The sequence below is a fragment of the Helobdella robusta genome (assembly GCF_000326865.2).
Source record: "Helobdella robusta unplaced genomic scaffold HELROscaffold_1, whole genome shotgun sequence".
NCBI classification, from domain to species: domain Eukaryota; kingdom Metazoa; phylum Annelida; class Clitellata; order Rhynchobdellida; family Glossiphoniidae; genus Helobdella; species Helobdella robusta.
The window spans coordinates 12,763,732-12,774,931 of record NW_008703570.1 but is presented as its reverse complement, the minus strand read 5'-3'; the positions used below and the strand labels follow the sequence as shown (position 1 = coordinate 12,774,931).

Here is an 11,200-nt window from a genome sequence, read left to right as displayed (position 1 = left end):
AATCATCATCACCTCTCAGACCTCCCAGGAGATGATGGCCAAGGGCACTCTTGTCTGGGACGCTGCTTTCTCTGATGACGTAAGCATTACGTCATCGTCGTCGTCATCATCATCATCTGTACCGTCATCATCATCATCATTGTCATTGTTATCATCATTATCTTCACAGTTATCATTGCCATCATCAACATCATCATCCCCGGAAATAGAACCGGAAATACTTCGAGATGCCGGAAAAAGTAAAATGGAGTCAGTTCGCATCCGTGTTGAACTCCCTGTTCTTGAAGTACAGCGAGAGGGGTCTCAATGAACATCACCTGTTCTATCTAGCCAAGATGGCCTTCAGTGAGTCATAATGATGACGTTGACTTTGATGATGACGTCACGATAGTGTTGTTGTTGTTGTTGATGATGATGATGATGACGATAATAATGAGGATGATGTTGTTGCTATTATCGTTAATAATTATTATAATAATATTAAAAAAATGAATGAATAATAGTGATAATCACATCGTCATCGTCGCCAATTTTTTCCCAAAGATTACAAAGAAGCAAAGAGATCCACCACAACCACCACTACTACAACAACATCATCAGCAGCATTTGAGCAACTGCCGATGAATTATTTTGATGACAGGTTTATATCGTACGGAGAAATCTTTAAGGTTCATTATTATTATTATTATTATTATTATTATTATTATTATTATTGATTATAGCAATAACAACAATAATATCAACATAAAAATAATAGCAATAACAATAATAACAACAATAATAATAATAATAATAATGATGATGATGATGATGATGATGATTACAACAGAATAAACTGCACAGGAAGGATTACAACATATGGATGTGGATCTACGCCTGCCTCAATCTTGTCTCCTCCAAGCTACTCGTCAAGAATGAATGGATGAAGGAGTCAGTATTATTATTACTATTATTATTATTATTATTATTGTTATTATTATTATCATCATTATTATTAACGTAATAATTATTACATTTGAAATGTGACCTTTAGGTTGTTTTATACTTTTGATTTGTCCCTCATTAAGTTAATATGGACTGATGAATTTATCGACAACCTTAATTATGTAGCAATTTCGTCGTCATGTAGTATTTACTGCGATAGAAATGCAAGTTAAATGAACCATGCACAGCTTGCATACACATATACAAACGTATATACACAAGCATACATACATACATACATACATACATACATACATACATACATACATACATACATACATACATACATACATATATACATACATACATACATACATACATACAGACATACAGACATTTATACATACATACATACATACATACATACATACATACAGACATACATACAGACATATATACAGACATACATACATACATACATACATACATACATACATCATACATACATACATACATACATGCAGATATATATACGGTTTTATATCGAAAGACGACGCCAAACGTAAATTAGAGAATGAGCCGCCAGGGACTTTCCTACTGAGATTTAGCGAGACGAACATTGAGATGTCACAGAAATCTGACAAGTGTGGGTATCTGACGCTGGCTGTCCAAGAACTAGATCCAGACACGGGTTGGTCGGTCGGTCGGTTGGTTGGTTGGTTGGTCGATTGGTTGGTTGCTTGCTTGGTGGAATATGTAGGTAGTTGTTAGATTGTTATTTGCTCTGTTGACCGGTTCGTTAGTCATGGTTTGTTTGTTGATTGAAATTTTTGGTTAATTTGTAATTGAAACGTAAAAAATACAGAAAACAACTCACTACTTAATCAGTCAACCATCCAATCAGTCAACCAACCAATCAGACAACCATCCAATCAATCATCCAATCGATCGATCGATTGATAAATTCTAAAAAATGATTGGCAGGTGTTCTTAAACTTTTTCACGTCCGGGATTATCTTTCCCCAAAGGAGATCCAGGACAAAGGTCTGGCCCTAATCCTGGAGGCCATGGAGGTGGCGGACTACGGCAACCCCGCAAAGAAAAATAAACTGCTGAAATATCTTTGGCCCCAGAAGAAACGATTCGAAGATGTGTTCGGTGAAGAGCTGAAAAGTCATGGTTGGTTGGTTGGTTGGTTGGTTGGTTGGTTGACTGACTGATTGGTTTGTTGTTTGAATGATTAAATGAATGAATAAATGAATGAGCGAATAAACAAATGATTGATTTAATGAATTAATAAATGACTGACTGATTGATTGAATGACTGACTGATAAAATAAGTAAATGAGTGATGATTGATCGATTGATTAAATGAACGAATAAATATGTGAGTCAATGAATGAATAAACGATGATTGATTGAATGTAGATTTTGCTAGTGGGGGATATAGAAGAGGAAAGTTCACCATTGAAATATTCCTATCAGAGTTCGTATACAAATTTAATAACTACCGACCAGCCTTCAATTTATCAACCAAACAATCCAAAAAACAATCATACAAACAACCAACCATTCAATCAATCAAACAACAAACTAATCATTCATTCAACCCACAAACCAACCAATCAACCAGCGATGCAAACAGACGTCGCCACCAAGAGAGTCACAGCAGCAGCCACATGAACGACACGGCACCGAACTCAGTTCAGAGCTATCTTTCAGCTGAATCACCAGCCACCAATTTCGACTTTTCTCCCAGCAGCTGCAATAACGCCATAGAAACGCTGCCCGGCGACTTCCAGCTACCATTAAACGATTTAAGCAACTCCGGATCAACTTTAGCTGATGACTTAGCTAACATTGTTTCTAGTTTCGGTGGATTGAGTGACATCGTTCTTGATGATACGTCTTATAGCGGGGCTGTTTGTAGTGACAATGCCGCTACTACTAGCTGTGGTGTAATCAGGCCCGTTGCTACGGTTGGTTGGTTGGTTTGTTAATTGGTTGGCTGGTTTGTTGATTGGTTTTTTGATTGGTTGGCTGGTTTGTTGATTGGCTGGCTGATATGTTGATTGGTCTGGTTTGCTGATTGGTTGGCTGGTACGTTGATTGGTTTGGTTTGCTGATTGGTTGGCTGGTTTGTTGATTGGTTTGGATTGTTGATTGGCTGGTTGGTTGTTTGGTTTGTCGGTTGGTTGGCTGACATGTTGTTTTGTATCGATTTGTATTATACCGGTATTGTGTTGTGTTTAATTGCATTGTATCGTATCGTATTGCATTTCATTGTATTGAACCGCGTTGCATTGTAACATGCTTCCAGATCCAACCGGCCTCCCATCTCAAACAACAGCAACAGCGCTCATCACAGCAACAGCAACAACAACATTACAACCAACAACAAATGATACGACAACAGCAATTGCTGCTACAACAACACCAGCTGCTAACACAGCAGCAACAACAGCTGCCAACACAACAACTACAAGAGCTTTTAACACAGCAGCAGTTAATCGATAACCTTGATGAATTTTTACTAGACGGTCTTACGTAAGTGTTATATACTTATTTTAAAATTATTGTAACGTTGATTCATCTCGTTTAATTATTACGTAATAATAATTATCATAATAATTATTATAATAATTACCATAATTAATTATCGCCATAGTTTTGAAAATATTATAATTTTTCATTCATCCCAAGATATGACGAGAACGGAGAGATAGTGTTCGATACGGACAATGCAGAGTTTGATTGACACTAAATAAACATGATAATAATAATAATATAATTATTAATAATATTAATAATAATATTTTATTGAATGAATCAATGAATTAATGAATGAATAAATCAATGCAGTTAATTAAATAAATTTGGGTGGCTGAATTAATGAATGAATGAATGATTGCAAATGTATGGATGATTGCTGGAAATAATGTATGAATGAACGAACGAATGGATGAATGAATGAATGAATAAACGAACGAATGAACGAGAAAGAGTGAATGAAATAAAACTTGGATGAATGAAAAAGTAATTTAGAAAAGGATTCGACATAACTTTTGATTAATCTATATTATTACCGCTATTATAACATTACCGTTTTATATTTTAATTTCTCAGATTTTGTTTTCTTATTTATTACTACTACTACTACTATTACTACTACTGCTACTACTACTACTACTCCTACTAATGGTAATAATAATAATAATAATAATAATAATAATAATGGTTTTTGATAATGTTGTTCTTATTGTTCTTATTATTTCATGTTGTAATCATCAAGTAAAATGTGTTGTCTGAGGTATGGTCTAATATTTTTTTTTGTATATCAACTACTGCTAGCTGTCTTGCTTTTTGTCTTTGTTTGTTGTTAGTTATTTAAAAAATTATTTTGTTGTCTATCTCGATTAAAGTTTTGTCAATAGTTAATTTATATTTGAAATTGTGTTTCAGTAACTTTCTATCTATATTGTGTGTGTGTGTTTGTGTTTGTGTGTGTGAAGGTGTGTGTAGGCATGTACGTTGTAATCGTTCTATAATTTCTCCTGATTACCTATGTATAAATTTAATTCACTTATGTATGTGTGTGCGTGTGTGTGTTTGGTAATTTCGTTTATTATACTGTTTTCACTGGTGTATAAACTAATTTATTTTTCTAGTTTTAAATCTGCATTTTTTCTGTATATTTCTTCAAAAAGTGTTCCGTTGTTTGGGTTATTTGTTTCTCAGATTTATACAAGTGTGTGTATGACTGTGTGTTTATGTATTGAATATATGTTTGTGCGTGAATGTATGTTTTTATCAATTCCGTGTTTATATATACGGAAATTATCATAGAGTTAAGCGCCGCGTGATTAATGTTAGCTTGTACACACCAGAATCCACTTTTACTTGTCTAAAGAATTTGCCGAGAATTTAAAAGCAAGTTGTTGGTTTTGTTGTAAACAATTTTATTTCGTTCTTAAAATGCTGCCAAACGTATCGGAAACAAAAATATCAGAAGACGAGGCAAAAATTTACGATCGGCAAATCCGGCTGTGGGGATTGGAGGCCCAGAAGAGGTTGAGATCGGCCAGGGTCCTCGTCATTGGTCTCGGCGGTTTGGGCGCAGAAATCGCAAAAAATATTATTCTGGCTGGAGTTGATCTCGTAACTTTTCTTGATGATAAAAAGGTCTGATTGTTAAATTTTTATTTTATTATTTCATTTTTTTTTAATAATTCAATTCAAAATAATTGATAAAAATATAATATTATAATTCGTTTTTCACTTTTTGTAATGAAATTGAAATATTTTCAAAGGGTGTTATGATCAGTTATAAGCTCAGCATAAGCAAAAAATGCTGTGCACTGTTTGTCAAATCTTTAATAATGAAACACTATAAAAAAATTTAATGTGCATATTAACTATACCTGTTCATTATTTTTTCATGTGCAAGGTCGAAGATAAAGACTTCAAAAGTCAATTTTTCATCAGAAGAGAGCATTTAGGCAACAATGTAAGTTGCTGCTTCTTCGGTATCTTTGTCATCATTAAAAACTGTAAACTTATATTCACTTTTAAATTGATTATTTAATTTAAAATCATTGAACAGAGGGCAGCAAGTTCGGTCCCAAATGCTCAAAATTTAAATCCAATGGTTAGAGTATCAGCTAACGAAGAATCAATATCAGAAAAGTCAGCTGATTTTTTTAAAAACTATGATGTCATCTGCCTGACTGATTCTGATTGGTCAGTAGCCCAGAAATTAGATCTGATCTGTTCTCGACACGGGATAAAGTTATTCATCGGTGGGGTGTTTGGATTCTATGGGTACATGCTGTCTGATCTTGGAAAGCATGAATATGCTGTGTTAGATTTTATTGTTTTCCTATCAGCAAAAACTTAAATTTTTTCAGTTTGCAATGTGTGTATCTAGGTATGTATATGTGCGTATTTGTGTATGTTTTTATATATATTTGTATGTCTTTGTATATATACGTATGTATGTATGTATGGAGATGACATTGTTTTCAGCTAATTGTGAGATATCAATGTGATAGAAATGAGTTTTTGCATTCTCAATGGCCAATTTGTGAAAATTGTCTACAGGGATATTCCACAGAAGACATCACCAAAGAACAAGACGACCAGAGATGGTGAACCAGAGACTAAAAGGATGAAAATAGACGAGAATGAATCAAAAACTGTTAAGAAGGTTTCGTTGAAAAAAAAAAATGTTTTCATACTGGCATTTCTTTTGGCCTTATCCTCTAGCTAGATCATCATTATCATTATTCTTTCGTCATTAGCATCATCATATCATTATTTTTATTATATTTTATACTGATAAATTTTCAACCAACCAGGTTGCAGATTTTCTGCCATTGGATAAGGTGTTCAGTTTTGATTGGTCGGATGGAAAGAATGCCGCCAGGCTTAAAAAGACTCCAACTGGATACTTCCTCTGCAAAGGTTGGATAGTGATGCTGATGATAATAATAATAATAATAATAATAAAGAGAATTTTTAGTAATAAATTATCTATATTATTATTAGTAGTAGTAGTACAATTACCAATTATGTTATTAACTATATAGTATTTTATACTAATATCTGTTTAATTTATATATATATATATAATAACTAATATTATTACCATTACTAACATAATATAATAATAATAATGATGATACAGTGATAACCGAATTCCTTGCGAGGAATGATCGAACTCCGAGCCTGACCTCCAAGATCAGCGACAAACAGGAGTTACTGAGTATTAGGAAGCAGTTACTGGACGGCTGGAAACTTGATGAGAGATACTTGCCTACAGATTACTTCGAGTTAGTGTCACGTTCATATCCATTGCATCGTGCTATAAGTTTAATTCAATAGTAATTTAATGTAATAATAATTATTTTAGTAGTTTATTAGCATTATGCTATTTTTACAATGGTAAATGTATTATTACTGTTTGAAAATTTTAAACCATACATCATTCTGTACCCTACGGCTGGACCTTAGCAATGCAATATCATCTTTTTTACGCTTAAAAACCGGTCAATCATCTCACCAATCAATCATTCAATCAATCCACTAATCAGCCAATCAACTAACCAATCAATCAATCAACTAACCAATTAGGGAATGTTACTACGGTGAGCTTAGTGCGACGTGCGCGGTCGTCGGGGGTATCGTAGGTCAAGAGGTCATCAAGGTCGTCTCGAAGAGAGATGCACCACATAACAATTTCTTCTTCTTCGATGGTGTTCAAGGATGTGGATTGGTTGACAAGATTGGTGGCGATGAATGACTGATTGATTGATTGATGGAATAAAAAGAATAAACGAATGAGTGAATGAACTTTTAGTGGAAATGTGAACAAATGAATGAATGAATGATAGTAGACAGCGAGATTGAAAACGATGATGATGATGATACAATTAATCAATCCATTAAGTTATCAGACTGACTGAGGTATCATTGAAAGTGTCATTCAGTTTTATTTGATACCATTCAATATCATCATAGTTGTAATCACCATTATTGTTATCATTACCATCTTCATCATTTGACTCTTTTAATTTGATTGATTGAGAGAGAAAGAGAGAGAGAGAGAAACAAAACCGAAATTTTCAGAACGTTTAAGATATTACATATTGTCTATTACGATTTAAAATTCAACAATAATAAAATGTCATCAGACCATCACTACTACTACAGTATATATACTACAACTACTACTGTTACTGCTACTACTCATCGCTACTACTCATCGCTACTACCACACGTCGCTACATTTCCATTGAACTACTAACTACCTTTATTTCTACCTGTTGCTGCTGCTGCGGTTTCCGTCACTACTACTACCAGTTACTACAGCCACTAGTTACTCCTAATAATCATCATTAACGCCGAAGCTTTCTTATTACTACTGCACTTGCCACAGCATTCGTTGATACTACTATTATTTTTTTACTTTATTGATTAGTTTACTAGTAGGTATTGTTATTATTAGCTGATGAGAGAAGTAATTGAGTTAGTATTAGAGTTTAAAAAATCGAACTTACACACGTACGTGTGTGTGTTTGTATGTGTGTGTGTTTGTATATGTGTTTATATGTCTGCATGCGACATTGTCAAAACGCTAAATCCAATTAAAATAGAAAAAAAAATTCGAACAGAAGAGTAACATCAATAGTAGTAGTAGTAGAAGTAATAATGACGATAAAAATGTCGAACGATGACGTCATTATCTCGTGATAACGATGATGATGTATTCGTTAGTTACCACAATACGATAAGGAAAGGGAGTAACAATCACCTGTATGTATATATATATATATATATATAAATATATACAATATATAGATATATATAGAAAGAGAGATGTGTGTGAGAGAGTGTGAGTGTAACACCAACAAAGACATGTTTTAAAACAAATTTAAAATGCAACATATGCTGATGATTTTATTTAAAACTGACCCAACCAGCGCTCAATAAAAGCTTATAACAATAATAATAAAAATAATAACATAATAATAATATTAAATATATTATTAATGGATATATTAATAATAACTACAACAAGAATAACAATAATTTTTAGCGATGATTGCAGCGTTTGAACACACATGATATCATCGTAAATTTTTTGAAAACAACATGGGTAAAAAAAGAAAACAGATTGATGACGTCGCTAAGGACGATGATGACGTCATTCGAGTATAAAAACAAAACCGCCACCCGACGCTGTCTTCAATGGTGACAACTTTGATGATGATGATGGTGGTAATGATGAAATTCATCATCTAAATCATCGTCTAAACCATCATCTAAATCATCATTAAACGAATGATAGACAGCTAAAGATCAACAATGAACATCAGTGATGGTCGTGACCACACTGACATGAATCCGACAGACTGGCCATGGCTATCCTATGCTGCAACTGCTGCTGTTGCAACTGCTGATGATGGTGGTGGTGATGGTGGTGGTGGTGTGGGTGGGGAGTAGTCGGGGCGGCCGAAGGGTGGCTTTGGAAGAGCCGTGGCAGCCCGATATTTTTGCTGAGTATGATGTAACTGCAGCAGTCGTCGTCTTCCTCCTCTTCATCTTCGTTGTCCTGCATGCAGCAGAGGTCTTCATGGTGGCCGGGGTTCGTCTCGTCTAAATTGTATCTTTGGTAATTTTTTTTAGAACAAAACTATTGCTATCTTCCATGATAGAGAAAATCTTTGGTGTTAGTTTTTACAATATTACCTTTGTATAATAGAGTATTTTTGGTGTTATTTTTAACAACAGCAATAATAATAATAATAATAATATTAATAATAATATAGAAACCCTAACTTTAATTTCTTGAAGAATGAAACAGCTGGCATGTTGTGTTTGAAGGTAGTCAATAAAACTTTCTTCATCTGGGCCCTTAATTATAATAAATTATGATAATTAATAATAATAATAAGAAGAATAATAGTAGTAGTGATAATAATAATAATAAATATTAACTTGAAGGCTAAAAGTTCCAGTATCTGTATGAGAAATTTCCCCAGACCTCTGTGCCTAACTTGCTTCGTTAGCTGAATCTCGTAACTTTAGCATAAGAAAAAGAATTTAAAAGATTATAAATATTTACAAAAAAAACTAAATAAGTGGCTATAACATAGAAAAATAAATGAAAAAATCTCAAACAATTATGGAAAGCTATAAACAAGTGGCTAGAACAGAAGAATGCAAGTAAATTACAACCAAATAATAGCTGGATTATGAACATTTATCAATTATGTACATATATTAGTATGAAAAAAATGGAAAATGAATGAAGTTTCATGTTAAAGAAACCAAAATGCTCAATTATTATCATTATCCTCATCATAAGTATGACTAAATTATATATAAATGTATATACAAACATATATCTCATATTATCATTTTAAAAACCTGCTAACCAATACAAGACCTCGATATCATTGTCCATATCAAATCTAAAATGAACGAAAGCCAATGGTAGATCATCATCATCACCGTTTTCATTATTACCACGATTACAACAACCACTACTACTACTGATATTATTGTTGTTGTTGTTGTTCTTGTTACAACCATCATGAACATTATTATCATCATCGTCGTTATTGTTGCAAACGTCACTTACGTTATCTTCAGATTTAGAATCTTTTGTTGAGATCTCATCCTCTTCTTCGTTTATTGACTTTGTGTCGTCTGCATCGTCATTATCATCATCATCATCGTCATCATTATTATTATCATCACTACAACTATTTGAATTTATTTCATCAATTGATGTCTTATTAACTTTGGCACCATCATCTATGACAACGTTTTGTTCTGAAATTTCATCGACAACTTTCAAACTCTTTTTCAGTTCAGTAGTAGTAGCAGTAGTGGAAGGCATCTCTGAGATATCTTCGGTTTCATTTTTTGTGTCTTTGGTCTCGCTGTTTCCATCTTTGATTTCGTCGTTTTTGGTATCTTTGGTTTCGTCGTTTTTGGTATCTTTGTTTTGGCATATGTTTGTGTCATGTTCACTTTTAACTTTCCTAACTACTAGAAACCAGGCTCTTTCATCCATTAGTTCTTCTCTCTTCTCTCTATCACTCCATCCCCATTCACTATTTTCATATCTGGAGTTAGTGGAAAAAATAGAAAAATTGTTTTATATTTTATTATTAAAAAAAGACAATGAAAACATTTAAAAGTCAAAACTAACAAAACTTACAACAGAAACAAAACCTACAACAGAAAACCAAAAAAACATGAAAAAAACAGAACTAACAAAGACTGCATGTTCTTCTTAGTGAGCATGAACGCCCAATCCAGCGTTCGCCCATCCAACGTCGTACCCTTTACACAGGATATCTCCACATCCAGGCCATTCCTTTCAAACTTCTTAAACAAAGGCATTGAATTCATCGGATCCTCTTGCTAGGAGTAAACAAACAAACATACATGCATATATACAAACATAAATACACATATGTACATACATACAAACACATATAAACATACAATAGTATGATATATACAAGATACATAGATATATACAAACATACGAACAGTCAAACATACATACAAAAATACACATACATACATACATACAAACATAAATACATACATACATACATACAAACAAATAAGCAAACACAGTCCAACATACATGTACAAATAAACATACACAATACAACACAATAATGTTTTATTGGCTCCTGAAATACAAGATTTTATTAAGTTGTGTATTGCCTTCTTATTTATATCAAAACACAAT

At 33.2% G+C, this 11,200-nt stretch overlaps 2 protein-coding genes across 2 annotated transcripts; both read left to right on the top strand.

Annotated features, from left to right (window-relative positions):
• Nucleotides 1-227: 227 nt before the first annotated feature.
• HELRODRAFT_159758 (hypothetical protein) lies at nucleotides 228-3,682 on the top strand (the record flags this gene model as incomplete). The annotated part of the gene is made up of 7 exons (XM_009011607.1): nucleotides 228-345; nucleotides 601-668; nucleotides 830-930; nucleotides 1,449-1,574; nucleotides 2,684-2,846; nucleotides 3,341-3,471; nucleotides 3,628-3,682. 7 exons carry the CDS (start codon nucleotides 228-230, stop codon nucleotides 3,680-3,682), a joined length of 762 nt encoding a protein of 253 aa, XP_009009855.1.
• Nucleotides 3,683-4,817: 1,135 nt separating this feature from the next.
• On the top strand, nucleotides 4,818-10,292 carry HELRODRAFT_184875 (hypothetical protein). The gene is given in 14 exon segments (XM_009011606.1): nucleotides 4,818-5,106; nucleotides 5,372-5,431; nucleotides 5,528-5,784; nucleotides 6,025-6,130; nucleotides 6,282-6,387; nucleotides 6,611-6,755; nucleotides 7,057-7,661; nucleotides 7,681-8,068; nucleotides 8,079-8,174; nucleotides 8,191-8,447; nucleotides 8,495-9,092; nucleotides 9,265-9,339; nucleotides 9,424-9,508; nucleotides 9,865-10,292. The coding sequence occupies 7 exon segments, from the start codon at nucleotides 4,900-4,902 to the stop codon at nucleotides 7,223-7,225; spliced, it is 1,050 nt and encodes a 349-aa protein (XP_009009854.1). The 5' UTR covers nucleotides 4,818-4,899; the 3' UTR covers nucleotides 7,226-7,661; nucleotides 7,681-8,068; nucleotides 8,079-8,174; nucleotides 8,191-8,447; nucleotides 8,495-9,092; nucleotides 9,265-9,339; nucleotides 9,424-9,508; nucleotides 9,865-10,292.
• Nucleotides 10,293-11,200: the final 908 nt, after the last annotated feature.

What these genes read in the sequence shown, in the direction of transcription:
- HELRODRAFT_184875 (XM_009011606.1), top strand. Translation starts at nt 4,900, where the DNA reads ATGCTGCCAAACGTATCGGAAACAAAAATATCAGAAGACGAGGCAAAA. An exon ending in GAGAGCATTTAGGCAACAAT is followed by an intron (nt 5,432 to 5,527) that starts GTAAGTTGCTGC and finishes ATCATTGAACAG; the next exon opens with AGGGCAGCAAGTTCGGTCCC. An exon ending in TTGCCTACAGATTACTTCGA is followed by an intron (nt 6,756 to 7,056) that starts GTTAGTGTCACG and finishes CTAACCAATTAG; the next exon opens with GGAATGTTACTACGGTGAGC.